This window comes from Amphiprion ocellaris, chromosome 21, assembly GCF_022539595.1.
Source record: "Amphiprion ocellaris isolate individual 3 ecotype Okinawa chromosome 21, ASM2253959v1, whole genome shotgun sequence".
In the NCBI taxonomy this organism is placed as follows: domain Eukaryota; kingdom Metazoa; phylum Chordata; class Actinopteri; family Pomacentridae; genus Amphiprion; species Amphiprion ocellaris.
In genome coordinates this window covers 22,205,252-22,225,575 of record NC_072786.1, presented here as the reverse complement: position 1 = coordinate 22,225,575, position 20,324 = coordinate 22,205,252, and the positions used below count along the sequence as shown (strand labels likewise).

Genomic DNA, 20,324 nt, shown 5'->3' with positions numbered 1-20,324 from the left:
ATGTTTTTTGGACCAAAGACTATACTATGAAGTTTTTAGAGCAACATGCTATACTATGACATTTTTAGAGCGACATGCTATACTATGACGTTTTTAGAGCGACATGCTATACTATGACGTTTTTAGAGCGACATGCTATACTGTGAGGTTTTTAGAGCGACATGCTATACTATGACGTTTTTAGAGCAACATGCTATACTATGACGTTTTCAGAGCGACATGCTATACTATGACGTTTTTAGAGCGACATGCTATACTACGACGTTTTTAGAGCGACATGCTATACTATGACGTTTTTAGACCAAAGGCTATACTATGAGGTTTTTCAGAGCGACATGCTATACTACGACGTTTTTAGAGCGACATGCTATACTATGACGTTTTTAGAGCGACATGCTATACTATGACGTTCATAGAGTGACATATTATACTATGATGTTTTTTGAGTGACATGTTACACTATGACGTTTTTTGAGTGACATGCTATACTATGACGTTCATAGAGCGACATGTTATACTACGACGTTTTTTGAGTGACATGCTATACTACGACGTTTTTTGAGTAACATGCTATACTATGACGTTTTCTGAGGGACATGCTACACTATGATGTTTATAGAGTGACATGCTATACTATGACTTTTTTGGTTTGGTAATAAATTAAAAATCTGAATTTTATTGAATTTTTATTAGTAATAAAATACAATAATTTCACTCTTATATATTGTAGTGTCACCAAAATCACTGGAGCCATCAGTTGGCTTCTGCTGGTCCTACTACAACACTTGGTTTGATATTAAGTACAAAATCTGAATTTTAAGGAATTTTTATTGGTAATAAAATTCAATAACTTCACTCTTATACATTTTATTGTCACCAAAATCACTGGACCCATCAGTTGACTCCTACTGGTCATACTACAACTCTTGGTTTGATATAAAAACATTTTTTAAAATAATTTTAATGAATTTTGTTATTTTATTATTATTTTTATGAGTAATACAATTCAATAACTTCACTCTTATCTAGTGTACTGTCATAAAATTCACTGAAACTCTTCCTTGTCATACTACAACCCTTGGTTTGATATGAAAAAAAAAATCTGAATTTTAAGGAATATTTGTAGTAAATAAAATTCAATCACTTTACTCTTAAACACTGCAGAAAAAATTAACTCCATCCAACCATCAAAAGGTCGTACTGATCATACCTTCAGGTTTTTTCTTCCAAGTATTGTCCGTACAGTCCTTAACTTGGAAAATATTATTAGCTGTTTAACATTATGGTTTAAATGAATCAGTTAACGCTGTAGCCTTGTAAGAAGGCATCTTATTGTCTTTCTTCCCAATCGTCAGTACTTGAGGAAACAGTCTAAACAGTTTAGTTTGGTATATTGGTGTTATCTGATCCTCTCTTTGGTGAGGATTCCAGGTTCCATTACTATTCAGTATCATGTATTTGGATAAACAGGTGCACTGTGGATCTAAAAATATAGCACCACATACATCAAGAGAAGAGCCATCAAAACTAATTTACTCATAATCCTTAAACTTCACACACAAGCATGCACACTAAATAGTGTGCACAACTTCACATGGCAATAAACAACCCAAATAAAATAAAATTCAGTTACTTTTGGTTATTAATGTTCCACAATCTACCAAAAAAATAGATGATCACTTTTATCTGTTACAACAAAAATATTTGAGATATATAACAACAATTTCAATACTAATAAAAAAATCCTTAAAATCATGAAAAATAGTTAAATATCAAACCAAGAGTTGTAGTATGATCAACAGGAGCCAACTGATAGTTAGACAGAGTGTAATCTTTCTGCAGTACATAAGAGGGAAGTTATTGAATTTTATTACTAATAAAATAATAATAAAATAATAAAAATTCCTTAAAATTCATTTTCTTTAAATTTAGTGTCAAACCAAGAGTTGTAGTATGACCAGCAGGAGACAATTGAAGGCTCCAGTGATTTTGGTGACACTACAGTAAACAAGAGTGAAGTTATTGAATTTTATGACTAATAAAATAGTAATTAAATAATTACAATTCCTTAAAAATCTGATTTTGTATTTAGTATCAAACCAAGAGTTGTCGTATGACCAGCAGGAGACAATTGATGGCTGCAGTAAATTTGGTGACACTACAGTGTATAAAAGTTAAGTAATTGAATATTTGTGTAGTGTCTCTCTTCGCTGTTGCAGCGGTTTTGCTATTTGCAGACGGTCCCTGTTCACTCGTTGCACAGCCAGCTGCTCATAGACATCAATGTTATTTCTGTAGCTTCAAAGACAGCGAGTTTTGATAAAACTGGCCTTGTAGCACATTGTCTAGCTTACAACGATGGGAAAAAGGCATTGTTTATGATTTTACAACGTATATCTCATGAGTTATTGATGCCAGAAGTCCGAATCTGTGAATATCTTGCCAATTTTACCTAACCTGCATATTTTAATACCTAATAGCGATAAACTGCAGCCATTACAGGGTCGTTCACAGGACTAATATACGATAGCTAGCGAACTAGCATTAGCTTACCCTCATATCATAGTTCATATCCTCTTGTCTTCGGCTTGATGCTGCTGCATCGCCTCCCAAACTCTCCTGTGTGTCTCCTGAGTGTTTCGACTCGTCGCTCTCAGCTTTCTCCGACTCTTCTATTACTTTGAATCTGACAGAAAACCACAGACCGAGCAGCAGGTGAACCATCGCCTCCATGTCTATTGTTGTGTTGCATTTGTGTCGCACACAAATGACGGTAAAGGACCTTCGGTCCGCCGTGCTATGACGACTCCACCCACGATGAGGTGATACTCAATGTGATGGAAAAACAACTAAACCGAGACGAGCCGAGTCCAGTACAGTAGTGGCGAGCCGTACCGCGCCGAGTAGGTGCTAAAGGAAACGCTAAAGGAAATTTTGTCTTGCACCGTGTTGTATCAACATATGGGGTAGAGCAGTGATCCTCAACCCGGTACCGGGCCGTGGGTCATTTGGTACCGGGCCGCACAGAAAGAAAAAACTATTTCCATTATTTAAAAAAAAATTTTTTTTCACATAATTTGTTTGATATATTATCCGAGTCTTAATGATGTTTTATTAACAGAGGCGCATTTGACATGTTTCATACACTGGCGGGGATTTTGGAAGAGACTGAGCCTGCGCCTTCGTTCTCCCAGCTGGTGCACGAACACCTTGTATTTAATTCCAATTTTAATTAATAATGACATATTTAATTCCAATTTTAATTAATTAATGACATATTTAATTAATTATTTAATGACGTATTTATTTATTTAATTTTGGCACTTTTAGTCCTCCATGTATTTATTTTTAAAAAAAAGTTTGTAGGATGTGTCATGTTGCTTTTCTCTCCACTTAGGAAAAGTAAATTTGCTTGTTTTGCAAACAGCTGCAAAAATTAGATTTAAATGTGTACTGAACTAAATAGCTGTTATAAGTGGAAGCCTCTGTTTTGCTAAATAATTTTAGTTTCCTGTTTTTGTTTCTGTCTGTTTTTTTTTTTTTTTTTTGATGAATGTGACAGAGTTCCATACTGAGTTTAAGGGATGTTTGCCTACCACACCTAATATACTCTTTCTTTGTCATTTCATTGTAGGCGCTTCCTTGGTATCAACCCTGAGAGGGGAACAAAGGCCAGCCAGGAGAAGGTGATGTCCAAGAGGTTGGGGAAGCTGCTCCAGAAGAAGGCATCTACTGTAAATCCCCATGTAGTCACCCTTATAAAAAGACTGATGGACTCTGAGTGGGACTTCATGTAAACCCACAGCACCTCTCCACACAGAACCTCACTTTGACAAAGGAAAAGCCCAGTCTGCAACCAGATGTTCATGCTGTCATTCTAAGGTAACAAGTCTCAGTATTGTGTTTGGTTCAGTATAAAATACTTCAGTCCACGTGTCTCAGTTTTGAAGTTCCAGGTTTGTTCCATGATGTGGTGTTTATTGAACATGATCATGAGTTATGAAAGACTGATTCTGAAGGCAGAGTACCTGAAATGTGATGTGCAATTTTTAAACAGATTGTTGACAACATGTTAAACATCATTCATTTTTTTGTAGATTTGATTTTGCAAGACTTGAATCACTTGAAATTTGTTAGCTGCTGAATGTGTTCAATGCAGTATTAAATAATTTAAATGATATATAGATATCTTTCGTTACAGTTCAGGAAAAATGGAAATGCAAACTCAGTGTACCTGAACTAGAACATGCACAATGGGAACCTATTCACCATGAGGAAATGACTGTATGTTACTAAAATTTGATGGGTTAAATAAGTCAGTTTTTGAAATATGTTTGATACAGAGTTGGTTTTAATAAAAGCTGAATGTTGAAAAGTCATCTCTTGTCTGAGCCATTTCTATGCTATGCTATTTCCTGGGGCTTTCATTTTGAGATGTGACATTTTTAAATCATTAGTTTTCAGCAATGTTATCACTTCATATCATCACATTCTCTGATATCAATTTTACAGTAATAAACTGTTTATGAAGATTACAGTACAAACAGTAAAATAACAGTATAATAGCACCAAAATACTGACAGTAATATACTGTAAGCATAAACTCTGAACATCATAATACTGTAATATTTTTTACAGTAATAAACTGTTGTTGTAGGATACGGTAGGTTTACTGTAGAATAACAGCGTCCTGCTGGCAACTTTTGCTGCCAGCTCTTTACTGTGAATTTACAGGGAAATTTCTTAGAGTGTAGTGTCACACTTATATCTGCAATTTAAAATAAAAAAGGTCAAATATATAAACAGAATTATGAGATATGAAGAACTGATACAAAATGTTATGCTGAACAATGCTAAATGTGTTTAAAACTACATTAATGGAGTTTATCGGTGATATGTTTGTAAGCAGGTAAAAAATAAGCTGTATGGAAATAATTATATGTTCACACTAAAACATATAGAATCAGTATTAAAGGATTTACTCAAGTAACTTCTTAACCCTCATGTCGTCCTGCGGGTCAAAATTGACCTGTTTTAAAGTTTGAAAATGTCGGGGAAAAAAATATATTTTCACAGTGAAACTTCTGATGTCCACATTTTCAACATTTTTGGGAAATTTTTGAACATTTTTTGGTGGAAAAAAAATGTTAAAATTGTTTCTTAAGAACATTCACAAAAAAATCAACCAAAATCCAGCGAAATTCGATTTTTATGTGAATGTTCTTAAAGAAAATATTAGAAGTTTTACTGATATACATGGAATCACAAGATATTTTTAGGATTTTTTTTGGAAGATTGGTACTCATTTTTTGGAAAAGATTTAAAAGAATTTTCTTTCCAAAATTGGGGGATTTTTTCAAAATAATACTTTTAAGGGAAATTTTTAAGGAATTTTTGGAATTTTCTTCCTGAAGGTTTTGCAAAATTTTAGAAATTTGGGGAATTTTTTGCTGAACAATATTTTTTGGTGCCCATAAATGAGGACAACAGGAGGGTTAATAAGGTTTCCTGAGTTGTTTTCACAATGAGAAATGCATTCTGGGAAATGACTCCCATGATGCCACAGTTTGTAGTTTTCAGATTAGTTAGCAATCTAGCAAAGTAAAGCGAAAGCAGGAAACAAAGAAGTCGAAGTTGAGGAGGTAAGTAGCTTTTGGGAGTTTAGTGCATAAGTGTGTAAATAAATGCTAACAGTACTTTATGGTTTCGTTTGTCGTTGTCAGAACCTTAAATATGCTGCAGGTCTGACATAAATTAGCCACGCTAGTAAGCTAATGTCAGTTGTGTTATTGTATTTAGCCTATCGAAGTTAGCTTGTAGGCAGGCGTTTAACTAGCCGTGCTAAACTCAGTTTAAACTGTGGTTGCTTGCATTAACAGAACATCATGAACAGCCATCTAAATTGTGACTGTTTAACGTGTGTATCCCGGAATTTGTAACGTAAAACAGCAGAAACAAGGAGTGTCCGATAACGGACACACTGAAGTAGCTAGCTGCTAGTTAGCATGCTAAGTAGCGGGAGGAGGAGCGCGACATTTAAAAACAACTCATGACAAACTGAGCGATCAGTTTGAAGTGTTAACATTTCAGGCTTCTTAATACCACAGACAATTTCAGAATATTATTTTCCTAACTGCTGTGTGTCTCCTCTGTACGTCCTAATTTGGATTAATAAATAGGCAAAAGTCTATAAACCTCAGCCAGTGCTCGCTTTGTTTACTTTTAGGTTTTGGGCCGCTAGCTAGACTTCCCAATCACTTCAGTCGGCATATGAAACTATAATTAATGCTGCCATGTCGCCTTTTGAAGTTCATTACTGTGTAAATTTATTCCGACCAGAAACGAAGATTCTGTCCCAGTGACTCTGGTCTCACACTGTCTCTGAGATGAACTCGAGGCTTCGTATTAAGAGTCTAAAGTGGTTCAGTTTTTGTAATCACTGAGAATCAGCAGCAGAGGAGCTCACTAATCACTTGAGGCTGATTCAGAACTGAGAGGTTGTGATATTAACTAGCAGCTGAGGGACTCCTCTTAAAGCCACCATGGTTACTAACTGACAACAAAGCCAGGCCTCATTTTTGCTCCCCAGAAGCACTTTCTATACGCTTGGAAAGAAGGCAGGCTCTTTTTGTCGCATTTAACACCAGGTCTTTTTCTGACAGCCGCTATTTCTTTTCTGGATAACGGACACAGCCAGTGCTTTGCTTCATTTACACAGCTTTATTTTTTGTCTCTTTCCTGCAGAGGTGACATGACCTCCTCCACACTCGGCCAGTCGGCCCCTCTTGTCCCCAACCTGGAGCCTGGGATGGGGAAGTCTGCAGCCATGCTGGGGTTGTCTGCTGGACTCGGGGGAGCAGAGATGGAGCTGCAGAAGATGCTTATCGATGAGAGGATGAAGTGTGAAAACCACAGGACCAACTACCAGACGCTAAAGGCTGAGCATGCCAGGTACAGACAAACCTAAGCTAATATGAAGGGTGTTTCAGTCCTTGTCATTTGTTATATGTTCCTTAATAGGCATGAATTAATAGCTAACAAATCAAATCCGGGACTGCACAGTGGCTTGTCGCCTTGCAGCTAGAAGATCCCTGGTTCGTGTCCCGGCCTTTCCGGGATCTTTCTGTCTGGGGTTTGCATGTTCTCCCTGTGCATGTGTGGGTTTTCTCCTGGTTCTCCAGCTTCCTCCCACAGTCCAGAAACATGCTGAGGTTAATTGGTAACTCTAAATTGTCTGTAGGTGTGAATGTGAGTGTGATTGTTTGTCTCTATGTGTAGTCCTGTGATAGACTGGTGATCTGTCCAGATTGTCTCCTGCCTTCACCCTGAGTCAGCTGGGATAGACTCCAGCCCCCCACGACCCTAATGAGGATTAAGCGGTGTATAGTTGATGAATGGATGGAAATCAAATCCAGAGAATGTCGGCTTGATATGAACACATTATCGGTGTATATGTAGGGGATCACATAGGAGATCATGGGACGTCTTCATGACCAGCTGAATATTGACAAAACTAGCACTTTACATAAAAAACAGACAACAGAGTGAGGAGATTGTAATATGACTGTAATAGTAAAGTGCAGTAAAGTCAGTTTGCCATGGCATCCAGATGTATGTTGGAAGCTGTGATTAATGTTATTACTTTATTTTTTGTGCAGCCTGCAGGATGAGTTCACGAGGGCTCAGGGTGAACTGAAGCGCCTGCTGACCGACAAACAGACTCAGCAGGAGAAGCTGCAGCTGCTGCTGGCGGAGCTGCGAGGAGAGCTGCTGGACAAAACCAGAGAGCTGGAGGAGGTCCGGCTGCAGGTACAGCTCCCCGAGCAGGAGAGGACGTGTCACATAGTGGAGCTCAGTTCCACAGTTTTTTTTAACTCCAATTTGCACAAAACAGTCACAGTTTGAAATGTGAACCAACTTTCTTGACGCAAATGTGTGTTTTTGTGTGTGTTGACCAGGTGATGACCCCTCAGCGATTGGAGCTGCTCAGAGCTCAGGTGCAGCAGGAGATGGAGGCTCCAGTCAGAGAGAGATTCAGCAAACTGGAGGAGGTGTGGTAGCTCATTAGTTTTCAATACAGATATTGATGGAATGGTACAAAAAATTCACAGCTCAGTTTGTACCTTTATGTTGCACGTGTTTCCCTTTTTAACATGATGGTGATTTTTATATATCATTAGCAGAATAATCACTACTATGACTGAGTATCTTAAAACTCTAGTGTCCTGATGAGTCTCAAAAATATGGATTCACACTTCCAGGGTTTCATATGTAGCAGACCTAAAGGACAAATCTTGTCAACTTGCATGGTGGGACTTTATCAATACTAAAGCATCAGTTTGTGGTTTTGAACATGTGTGGCTGAAACACTCCAATATTACAACACGCGGTTTTGTAGAGCTGTAGGTGAGCTGACTTTCATGGAGAAAAAACAAGTCTAAAGATGTTCCTTTGATACAGAGAGATGAGTTTTTAAGAGTTTAAATTATAACCAGAGAGGAAATTAAAGGAAATCAATCAATTAGTTGATTACTCACAATAAGACAATGATTTTCTTCTGTTTTCTGAAAAATATGTTTAAAAATGCTCTATTATCTGTCTAAAAATTGTCTGATTTGCATTAATTTCCAGAACAGAAATCTGAACTCTGGACAAAACCTGCTTCTGAATTTTTGTTTCATTTTGTTGCCAGCCGTTTTAACAGGGGATATGTCTTTATTCACTCTTTTTTCAATCAGAAAAAACATATATGAACTAACTCATCTTCCAAAACCTTTAAAATATATAGAAAGGAATAAAACTGGAATGTTTATTTTATGTTAGAGCTGCTAAAGTGGGATTATCTGGCTCAGAGAATGAGAAAAAACACATTTTGAGACAACATCCTTTAATTTCTTTCACTATTTTATGTATTCTTTGTAACAGCTCTTATGAGAGTTGCTGATTGAGCAACAACCATTCGCTGCAGTATTGAGTCTCTTCTTCTCCCTCTCCTGCTGCATTTGCATATTTGGATGAAATCATATTTAAAGTTCCTAGTTTGACACTCACCTTGACATTACTTGCTGTCGTGTTTACCAAAGATGTTCTGAACAGATAGACTTGGACCCTCTAACAGATTTTTGATGTGTGGGAAGCTTCACTCATGAAGAAAGTGAAGTTGACACATTGGGAAATCAGCTAGAACAAGACGTTTTATGTTTTTCAAGTTTACTCTTCTAAAATTCTATCACTGTGTAATTTGTTGTTCTTAATGTCTGTAAATAGCTTCTGCTGAAGAAGGGCATAGCTAGTATTATTCTTTAACATTTGCTCTACATAGCCGCTACCAGCTGCGTCTTTTAAGTCCGTAGCAACAGGCAAGAGATTAGCATCGACTGGCTTTTGAAAATCATTTGAAAGTGTGTGCGTAAGGAACTGGAAGCTAATTTCCATTTTGTCTGCTTGATTATTAATTCTCTTCTCTCCCTGCTGCCTCCTCACTGATCATCAGCTGATGTGTCTACTTTTGTTCTGGTAGGAAACAGAGAAGTACAGGTCTGAGTACAACAAGCTGCGCTACGACTTCACCTTCCTCAAGTCCCAGTTTGACCACCAGAGAGAGGAACATGTTCGTGTACTGGAGGAGAGGAGGATCCGCTATGAGGCAGAGGTGGGCTTGTTTGTATTTTGTCGTTTAGGTTATCTTAAGTGAATCATTTTAATGAAATAATTTCAATTAGTTATGATATACTGACATGTAAATGAATGAAACATTCTCAGGTCTCTCGTCTGGAGAAGGACAGGGAGGACCTGGTGGCTCAGTATCAGGGCTCTGATGCACTGCGAGATGGGAAACGAGTGGAGGCTCTGCTGAGGGACAAAGCTCAGCTCCACCTGAGGCTGAAGGGTCTGGAGGCAGAGGTGGCCGAGCTGCGAGCCCAGAAGGAAAACTGTGGTCAGCAGGCAGAGAACGTGCAGCGCATCCAGATCAGACAGCTGACGGAGTCTCAGGCTGCAGTGAAGTCTCTGGAGGTGAGACACCAGCAGACCTGCTGTCACGTCTTCATTTACTGGACTGGTGTTAAAAATGCACCAAAATCATTTGCTTCATGTTATTGTTGCTGCAGCAACCTATAATAATAATTAAAGCTGCAAGCAGCGTTGGACGGGTTCTCGCATCCGAGCGGCCCGGCTGTCCCACGCATATCCACCAGGTGGCGCTGCAACTGAGAGCGTAAAGTTTCAGGCAGATTGGACCATGTACAGCAGGGGTCACCAACCTTTTTGAACCTGAGAGCAACTTCAAGGGTACTGAGTAGTACGAAGGGCACCTTGTTTGATACAAACTTCCTCAATGGCAAACTTGCGCCATCATCTTTAAACAATAATAATAATAATAATGAAAATAATATGTAAAAAGACTGTCTGATCACATTTATGTTAATTATTCCTTACAATAATTATTAACGATTTCCACAACAATGACGGTAGGAAACACACACATATATGGAACTCTGTTCCAATATTTAAGTCAGGTATCCCATCTCTGAAACTTTTGTAAATATCTTTCTTGGCAGTTTTGTATGAATCAGCATATTTGCAGCATTTTGTTCAAAATCACACCAGTTACATTTCTGTGCAAATTGTCACTTCTAACATTTTTAGGAAATCATTAACTGTCATCAAATCATGCTTCATTCGTGCAAACTACTACCTTTGTAACATTTTTGAACAATTCATGAACTCTGTCCCATGTTTGTACAAATTATCAGTTATGTAAGAAAAAAAAATCAACTCACATTTTGAAATGAATCTTATCACATTAGTACTAATCATCAGCATTTTTCACCAGCATTGCAGCATTTTTAACAGATCATAACAACAAATCATTACATGTTTTCAACTAATTATTTGTCACATTTTTGTGTAATGGCACAGTGTTTTGAATGACAACATGTTACCTCTTTCTCTGTCTGTAAATGTGTGTTAGTGGGAAGCCTGGCATTGCAGAGCTTATCATGTCTTACCTTTACCTTGCAGCTCACAGTTCAGATGGTTCAGTTTCCCAGTGATGTCTGTTAAAAATGCAAAGGCAAGAATCCACTCAGTGTCCTCAAGCAGCGAGATGTCTTCCCCTTTGGACTGCATCAACTCTGATTTCTGCCAACAGTGACAAAAAAAACGCTGCAAAACTGTTCCCCTGCTGATCCATGGGGTTTCTGTGTGTAGTAACAGGTCATCATGTTCAGCTGACAGCTCCTCTAGCAGCACCTTCAATGTCCTGGTTGTTTGGCTTTGGAGCCATTTATGATCTTCACCACACGAGTCATCACATGATCAAATCCGGCCACTTTTGTACATACATATGTCCTGCTGGTGAATGATGCAGTGGTAATGTAGGAATGTTGGGAAGTCTGGATCACCTCTGCATCGTACAATGACGCCTGCATGGCGACCCGTCATGGAGGGAGCCCCGTCTGTCGCCACTAAAACAAGCTTTTCTAAGGGTACATTTTTCTCCACGAAGAAACTTTTCGTCGCGTAGCAGACGTCAAAGCTGCCTTTAAGTCCGGGGCTTTTCCTGTCGGCAGTGCGCATACAGTCTATGTGTGCTACCAGGTGGCTAGTTAGCATGGAAGCTTTGTAGCGGCTAAAGTAGCATCTCTCCACATTGTGCCGCTTTGCCGACGCAATAGTCGCCCCGCAAATACATACATTTATCTTTCACTGTCGTGAAAAAGAACTCTTCCTCCCAGTCATCGTGAAAACAGTGTTTTCTCGTTCATTTCTCTGTCATGTTTTGGTGGTAAAAACCACGTCTCGCTTCGCAACCTGTCTGCGTCCGGACGCTGCAGCAGAATGACGTGGTGGTTTGACATGCGCAGTGAACATTTTTTGTTTATTTTTTAAAAAATTATAATAAATATTGTAATTTGAAATCTGCATAAATGTAAGTATTTTTGATTAAAAAAGAACAGCAGCTATATTTTTTATAAGGAATTTCATGGTGACTAGTGTTATTTTTAGAACATGGTGGGCAACTCACATGGTCTCTTCGGGCAACCAGGCGCCCGCGGGCACCGTGTTGGCTACCCCTGATGTACAGGCTACTTACACACCACTTCCTGTTTCGTGGCGAGAAATCCAAAAAGATGAGGTGTAACGTATCCTAAACATTATGGATATCAGAAATGCTCATTTTGATAAGGCAGGATTAAATTAATACCGTATTTGGAAGACACAGTCACCATTTATTTATTTATTTTTGATATGAGATTTTGCTAAGTTTGGCACAATCAAAATTGTAAATAACTTGGAAAAAAACTATTTCCTTGCACCACTTCGAAATGAAAATGCAAAAACTGAGAGAACTAATAATATCCCAGCAGGACAATCACATACAATCTTGCATTTTAGTTTTACTGTAAATGTGACAGGTGTATTTTATTTTTCCATTGATTGATGGATGTGATTGGCTGCTGGTGTGACAGGCGGAGCGTCAGTCGTTGCGTCTGCAGCTGGAGCGGATGGAGAGCGAGCTTCACCTGAGCCACGAGCAGAACAGCCAGCTCACCGGACGACTGCACAAAGCTGAGAGAGAAGTGAACTCCATCACCTGTCAGGTAAACTCTGACCTCTGACCCTGAGCTCTGACTGTGTGTTCAGGCAAAGGGATTTTAGATGCACTGAGTCAAATGGAGAGAAAGACTGGAGGGAAATAACAGAATTAGAGCTCCCATCTCTTGCTAACATGCAGCTAATATCCATCTGTGGGAATAACTTCCTGCCTGACCCCACCTGATATGGTCACTGACAGGATTTCACAAGTCACTGCTGAGAACTGTCTGGGAGCCAGATGAGAGTAGAATGTGAGAGTTGTGTTGAACCAAATTCAAAACCCTCTTCTCTCCAGCTTTCATGCTCGTCCGTGTTTGTTGGTTTTTGTAGTTAAACTCAGTTCAGTTCGTCAATGTAGTTTCTCACTATCAACACGTGTAGTTTGATGCTTGACAAAAAGATTAAAAAAAACAATTCGTGCTTTTTTGTCTGGGTTACAGATTGAAAGCTTGAAGCACTCACACAAGCTGGAGACGGCCAGCATCAAACTGGAGTGTGCTCGCTCTAAAGGGGAGGTGGAGAGAGAGAGAGACACACTGCAGGGCCAGATTGATGGTATGAATCATAAACACACACACATATATAAACACTATCAGTCAAAAGTTTGGGGTCACTTAGAAATGTCCTGATTTTTGAAAAACAGAAACTGTTTTTTTTTTTTTAATGAAGATAATATTAAATGAATGATAAATCCAGTCTAGACATTGTTAATGTGGTAAATGACTATTCTAGCTGGAAACAGCTGATTTTTAATGGAATATCTCCATAGAGATACAGAGGAACATTTCCAGCAACCATCATTCCTGTGTTCTAATGCTACATTGTGTTAGCTAATGGTGTTGAAAGGCTCATTGATGATTAGAAAATCCTTGTGCAGTTATGTTAGCACATGATGAAATTGTCTGGGTGACCCCAAACTTTTGAGCGGTAGTGCATATTTATATAGCTGTCTTTGTGAGAAAATTCATTGACATAATACATTCCCTGGCCCTTTAACCCTCACAGCTGAGTGTCTCACCCTAATGCCGGGCTCAGACTATAGGAGCTTCAAGCTGATTTATTTTCATTTCACACAACGTGACAAACAGTGAGAAAATCTGGTCTGGAACTTTGATCTGACCAGGTGTTCAGTCCAGATTGGGTAATATGAGGGATTTACAGATCCATTCTGAAACCTTAGGAACTGCTCACGGACATATCGAGGCGACCAGATAACTTCTAACCATAGACTGTATAATACAGTCTCTAACATGTTTGATATGAAGGAGTTAAAATTTGAATGATGTTGATTATCAATGTTAGCACCTAGAGCAGTGGACATCGTTGAAAAGCAACAATAAGTGTTCTGTTCTTTCAGGCTAGCATTAGCTAGCTTAGTTAAAAATCTCACTTTGATTTCTCTGTTGACTGTATCCTCCCAACTATTCTTTTTCTTTCACACCAAGGTATTATTAACGTTACAGTCAGTTGCATCAGTCTTTGTTTACATCGCAGTGAGCTGCTCCCTCTGGGACAGTAGTCCTAATGATACCCTGTAGTTTGACCCACTGCTGTTTTCAATCTTGTAATGCGTGCCTATCTGAGATTAGAGAGAAGAATATCTGTAGAGTTTCTCTGCAAACTAATTTAGAAATCACTTAGGATTTTTAAACTCCTATAGTGTGAGCTCGACCTAAACCTGATTCTAACTTTATGCCTAAAACCAAACAGCTGTTTAAATAGGTGAGAAAAGTGAGGACTGGCCACAGCATTGTTCACTCTGATGGTGTGAAACGCGAAGATAGCTGAACACACAAATCATGCTCTTCTGTCTCTGCAGTAAAAACAGGCCAATGCTGCCTCTTGATTTCAGTTAATCTTTCAAAACACGAAAGATTTTCACTGACAGATTCTGAACTTTATTTTCTAAGATCATTACATGAAAAAATCCATAACTGATCCGGTTTACCGCTAACATTTACAGTGTGTCACTCAGATTTGTAACAGTCAACTGTCTGTCTCAGGTCTGCAGGCAGATGTGGAGGTGCTGAAGGCAACAGTGGAACGACACAAAGAAGTTGTGGTGGAAAAGGAGAGGGAGATGGTCAGGAAGGTGCAGTCTGCTCGAGAGGAGGAGTTCCGCAAAACAGCAACGTTGCACGAGGAAAAGTGAGAATTATCTTTACATTTGTTTGTACTAACTGATAGAAGTCATCTGGTTTTATTACCTTATTTTGAAGAATAACTGTAGTCCGTGGAAAAGATTAGAAGATGCCAAACTGTTCCCAATCAATCGCTGATGTTGAGCATTCTAGTAAAGTGCTTTAAGTGTTATTAAAAAAAAAAAATTCTGCTTGTACAAAATAACAGAGGGAAGTGCTTCTTTGCTGTTATTCTCATTTCTACTACACTTGCTTAATTTTAAAGCCTTTTCTTTGGTTTTATGTGGTTAGGTTGGAGTTGGAGAACCGTCTTGCAGCACTGGAACAGCAGAGGGCGCTGCAGGACGCTTCAGACCAGGCGCAGAAGGAGGAGTGGGAGGAGCGTCTCCACAACGCCCAGCAAGGCGAGGAGTCAACCCGGAGAGAACTGCACAACCTGAGGTCAGCTCTGTGTGGAATGTTGCAAAACAGCTGCATAATCGATCAAAACTGTGGCAGCATCTGAGAGCTTTATCCACCGTTAAACTAAACTAATTACTGCACGTATAGAAGCCACAGTGCATTAGTTGAGACTAATTTGGATAAAAGCAAAGCAGAGGGTGTGAGATGATGCCAGATGATGTGGTAGGCTCCGTTACAGCACAAAAAAAGCATCTCACTTTCATTTTCAGCCTGTATACCACAGTTCCTGTTCCCATTTTGTGGTCAGCTACTAAGATAAATGTGTGTTGTGGAGGATTTTTAAAATATTTTATCATAGCACAGTGAATCTGTGATACCCATTTGTGCAAGACAATAGAGAGAAGCAGAGCATTTCTAAATGTTGCCATGTTAAATATGTTTTCTATCCTAGAACTAAACTACAGCAGCAGAGCTCACTGCTTGAAGAGCTTCAGAGACAGAAAGCAGAAATTGCAGACCTACAGCAGGTAAGGCAACAAAGCATTAAAATCTTATTTAGAAAACAAAACAAAACAAAGGTGCCTGAAATAAATATGATTACTGTTTGACTGAGCAGCAAAACCAGGAACTTGGAGTCCAGCTGGGGACGCTGTCGCACTCTGAAAGTGACATGATGGAAGCCAACCAGCGACTGAGAGAAACGCTGGACAGAGTGAGGGAGGAGCTGAGGACGGCTCGGGGCCAGGCAGAGAAGAGCCAGCAGGAGGCAGAGCGGTACGCCTGCAGCATGCCAATCTGAAGATCTAAAACTACTCCTTTCACTTCTCTCTGTCTGTTGTTCCTCTTCCAGGTTGGTGGAGGAACGTCAGGTCGACTGGTTAGAGGAGAAACACAAGCTGCAGGAGCGAGAGGCTGAGCTGCAGCAGAAATACTGTCAGGTGAAAGAGAAACTGCAGAGGGCAGCAGCGGCCCAGAAGAAGGTACCGCTCCTCTTTCACGTGCTTTCATTTCAACAGGTTGGAACATGTTAGATCTTCAGAGGTATTTAGATGTATTTACTCACAGATTTGTTTGTGCTACATGTTCCTCCTGAATATTCATATATATATAGAATGTAGTATATATAGTATATAGTATTCATTCTTCCATTAAAAGTGTTCGTGGCTATGTTTACAAGAACACTATGACCCATTCTTGATCATTTCAACAATTCTTTCCCATGTCTTCATGCAACTTTAACATGATAACTCCCAACTAGTAATCAGAGGCTTGATCGCTTGTGGAATCTGCAGATAATGTGTTTGTTGTTTTAGAGAAAAACACTGACGGAGAGCAAAGAGAAGAGACTGCAGGATAAGATCCAGTTGCTGGAGGCCAAAATTGAAGAGCTGGAACTGGAAGCTGCTGCAGCCAAAAAGTAAAAGTCAACTCTCATGTCTTATAAATGAAATATTCCACCAGAATGAGTGGCACTGGTCAGAGCTACTTCTTTCTGAGAGACATATGACTCCTATCTGTTTCACGTGATTATTTTTCTTCGAAGAGCCAACAAATTTAAAACTTCAAACATCTCGTTTCCTTTGCCTAGGCGTTCATCTTTCTCAGAGGAGCAAGCTCAACTCAACAGACGGTTGAAGGAGCTGCAGCGACGACACAACGAGTTTCGACGCCTCCTATTAGGTGGTCAGGGTTCCTTCAGTGCCGGTCCTGCATTCCTGACTTCCTCACCCACCCCCTTCCTCTTCCTCGGGTCCGAGGGACAGTTTTCCAATAATCCAGTGAGTGTTGCAGTGAACATATATCAGAGTGAAAAGTACCGCAATCATGCAGGAAGAAACTCTTAGTGAAAGCACACGGAAAATTTTGCACGCAGCAGCAGCAGTAAATGGGCCACATAGCAGTTCAGGTTGAGTTTTGAGGAAATGGAACCCCACAGAAACACTCAGAACCCACAGATGAAAGCAGAAAGTTCACACGTGTTTTCTGTGGGATGTTAAAAGGCATTCCTTAAAATGTCAAATCGCCAACCGAGGCAGCAGTATAGGATGTGTTAGCAGTGCATTTGACGGGAAAAACAACTGTCGGAACACATCATATACTGGTGGTAAATCATGATAAGAAATCACCAGTCAAATCATCAGTTTGATTTTTTTTTTAGCCAGGTGTGACTGAACACAGGAAACAGTTTGCATGTGTAAATTCATCATCTCTATTGTGACTGTATGTGCACGTTAAACAGCAGCAGAGGGTTGGGTTAACGGGTGTTTAACATTTCCTGACTGTTTTCCTCTGCTGCAGGAGGAGCAGCATCAGGGAGAGTTCTCTCTGCTGCGTCGGAGGCTGGAGAATCTGGAAAGTGCCCAGCAGCAGCAGCTGGAGGAACTGGGATCTCTGGTTCAAAGGGATCGGGAGGCCACACCTCAGCCTGACCTCTGACCCCCATCCTACATCCCACTGGACTTGCTATACATTTACAGAATGAGACGGTGTCCCCTTTCCAAATCAAGGACATCGACAGTGTTTTTAGAAAACTAGAAATATAATTTATTGGCATATTTCCGCAAAAATGGACAGATGAGAATGGATTGTTCTTCCCCCACAGTTTACATGTTTCTTAATGTTGTGATGCCTTGGCACCTTTTGCAAAAATGAATTGTGTGACAACCTCAGGGTTTGATTTTGTATTGAGACACTTGTTTACATTTGCTCTTAAGCCATTCTGTAAAAAAACTAAGGATTTATATGGAATTAATAAAAAGCCACTACAGACTGTAAATTGTAAAATGATGATCACTTAAAGTCTGTTGAAACAGTTTACAGATTATCTTTTCTTCTGACACATTTGTAGTTTTGACTTTGTGCATTTGAGAGGTTGAGTTGTGATCAGAGCATTTTCATTTGGAAGCAAAACTCATTAAGGTAATGGAGTTGTTTTTCAGAGTGCAACTGCAAAGTCTATCAGACATGAAGCTGCTTTCAAAGAAAGAAAGTTACATAAGCTACTGTCAGCTGATGTGTCTCATTTAGCATATTTGACTCCTGTGAAGTTTTGGAATTAAAATAGATTTAAAATTTTGAGCAGACTTCTTGTTACGTCAGGGCGGAAAACCTAGAGAAGGCATTTTATTGTTAGACATAAAACTCCCTACTGACTAATGAAATTAGCAACATGGTTAGCAGCTCTTTGGAGCTCCTCCAGCTCAGTTTAAGTCAGTACCTCATCTCCATGGTAATAGCAGGATGACAGACACTGGCCAGAAGTCTCATCAGTCCTCCGCATGACAGTTTTGTTAGAGGTTTCCTCTCGTTGTGCCGTTTGTCTAAGTGAAAGTTCAGATGGCTCAGTTCCAGGAGCAGCTTTTGAGTCCGTCAAACGAGTCTTTAACATGCTGTAGTTGCTCCGTCAGCTCAGCAGGGGCTCCGTTCTGGTCCAGCTTCTCTTTGATCTGTAGAAAAGTATCCGAAAGAAGCAATTGAAACAAATTTTCAGGTATGTTAATTTTGAAAACCAAAGCTTTCTGGAATCTACTCAAGATTCTGTCAGTGGGTTGAAATATGTTCAAGATGCTTTTTCCATTTAATGTGTCATGAAAAGGCTCATTTAAGCCTAAACAAAAGACTCAGGAGTACATTGCAAAGACAGGCAGCTTAATACGCCTTTTACTACAGAGCCCCCCAGGGGTCACAGCAAGCATATTTTGATTTGTGTTTGCTGGCAATATACTGTGTATTCCTTTTGATCCATGTAAACAGTTGGGGTGTTGGTCCAGTTTAGGGAAAACACTCTGCATCACTACTTGATGTATTTGTTGCTCATTTCTCATTTTATATAGCTGATCTCAAACAACATCCAGCTACAGTTACAGTGTCTGGATGTGATGAAGCTGGGCCTGGATTGTTTTTAGTCTCAACGATCCCTGCAGCCACAGTGACAGCTGTCAGACACTGTGTCTCAGCTGCAGTAAACCAGATCCTTTACTGTTCTTTCTTGATGCAGAAGTGCAGATTTGTATCTCAGCAACCACAGCTGATGGTGCATTGACTCCCTGTGGTCACAACCAGCTTATACTGTATTGCAGTGCATCTTATACAGCTGTGGCCACAAAGAGAGTCAGTGCACTTTCGTTTTTAATGGCTGTGATACTCTTAATGCTGACTACGTGCAGCAGTTGTGTTTGTGCAGTTATAGTTTTGCTGGCAGAGGGTTGTATTGAAGTTACTATAATCCTTAACTTTGAAATGAATAAACACATCTGTCATAGAAGCACAGCTAAACATACACTATATTGCCAAAAGTATTCGCTCACCTACCTTGACTCGCATGTGAAAGTAAGTGACATCCCATTCCTAATCCATAGGGTTCAATATGACGTCGGTCCACCCTTTGCAGCTAGAACAGCTTCAACTCTTCTGGGAAGACTGTCCACAAGGTTTAGGAGTGTGTTTATGGGAATTTTTGACCATTCTTCCAGAAGCACATTTGTGAGGTCACACACTGATGTTGGACCAGAAGGCCTGGCTCTCAGTCTCCACTCTAATTCATCCCAAAGGTGTTCTATGGGGTTGAGGTCAGGACTCTGTGCAGGTCAGTCAAGTTCATCCACACCAGACTCTGTCATCCATGTCTTTATGGACCTTGCTTTGTGCACTGGTGCACAGTCATGTTAGAAGGCACTATGCTCCTCAGCATCCATCAGTTTACGTGGCCTACCACTTGGTGGATGAGTTGCTGTCGTTCCCACACACTTTCACTTTCTTATAATACAGCTGACAGTTGACTGTGGAATATTTAGGAGTGAGGAAATGTCATGACTGGATTTGTTGCACAGGTGGCATCCTATCACAGTTCATGCTGGAATTCACTGAGCTCCTGAGAGTGACCCATTCTTTCACAAATGTTTGTAACAGCAGTCTGCATGCCTAGGTGCTTGATTTTATACACCTGTGGCCATGCAAGTGATTGGAACACCTGATTCTGATTATTTGGATGGGTGAGCAAATACTTTTAGCAATATAGTGTATCTATAGCACTATAATCTGAACCACAGCAGCAGCCAAAGTCCAAGCAACAAGCATGTATCAACGACAGCTTCACCATCACATCCAGGCAGAGCAGCTGCAACTGGACTGACCTTTAAAAATGAATAATGAGCAGTAAATACAAGTAGTGTGTCACTTTCC

At 39.8% G+C, this 20,324-nt stretch overlaps 2 protein-coding genes across 2 annotated transcripts in view; one reads left to right on the top strand and one right to left on the bottom strand.

Moving 5' to 3' along the window:
- Positions 1 to 5,545: 5,545 nt before the first annotated feature.
- cep83 (centrosomal protein 83) lies at positions 5,546 to 18,219 on the top strand. Its single transcript, XM_023263383.3, has 16 exons — positions 5,546 to 5,642; positions 6,745 to 6,951; positions 7,659 to 7,809; positions 7,959 to 8,051; positions 9,521 to 9,652; positions 9,763 to 10,014; positions 12,474 to 12,605; positions 13,041 to 13,155; positions 14,604 to 14,748; positions 15,033 to 15,182; positions 15,595 to 15,670; positions 15,760 to 15,917; positions 15,994 to 16,123; positions 16,457 to 16,560; positions 16,732 to 16,921; positions 17,442 to 18,219. The coding sequence occupies exons 2-16, from the start codon at positions 6,752 to 6,754 to the stop codon at positions 17,577 to 17,579; spliced, it is 2,166 nt and encodes a 721-aa protein (XP_023119151.2). The 5' UTR covers positions 5,546 to 5,642; positions 6,745 to 6,751; the 3' UTR covers positions 17,580 to 18,219.
- plxnc1 (plexin C1) overlaps positions 17,664 to 20,324 on the bottom strand; it is a 33,045-nt gene continuing 30,384 nt past the window's right edge. The window contains exon 31 of the mRNA XM_023263371.3: positions 17,664 to 18,589. Within this exon, the coding sequence (XP_023119139.2) occupies positions 18,485 to 18,589 (105 nt within the window). The 3' untranslated portion in view covers positions 17,664 to 18,484. The remainder of the gene's footprint in view (positions 18,590 to 20,324) is intronic.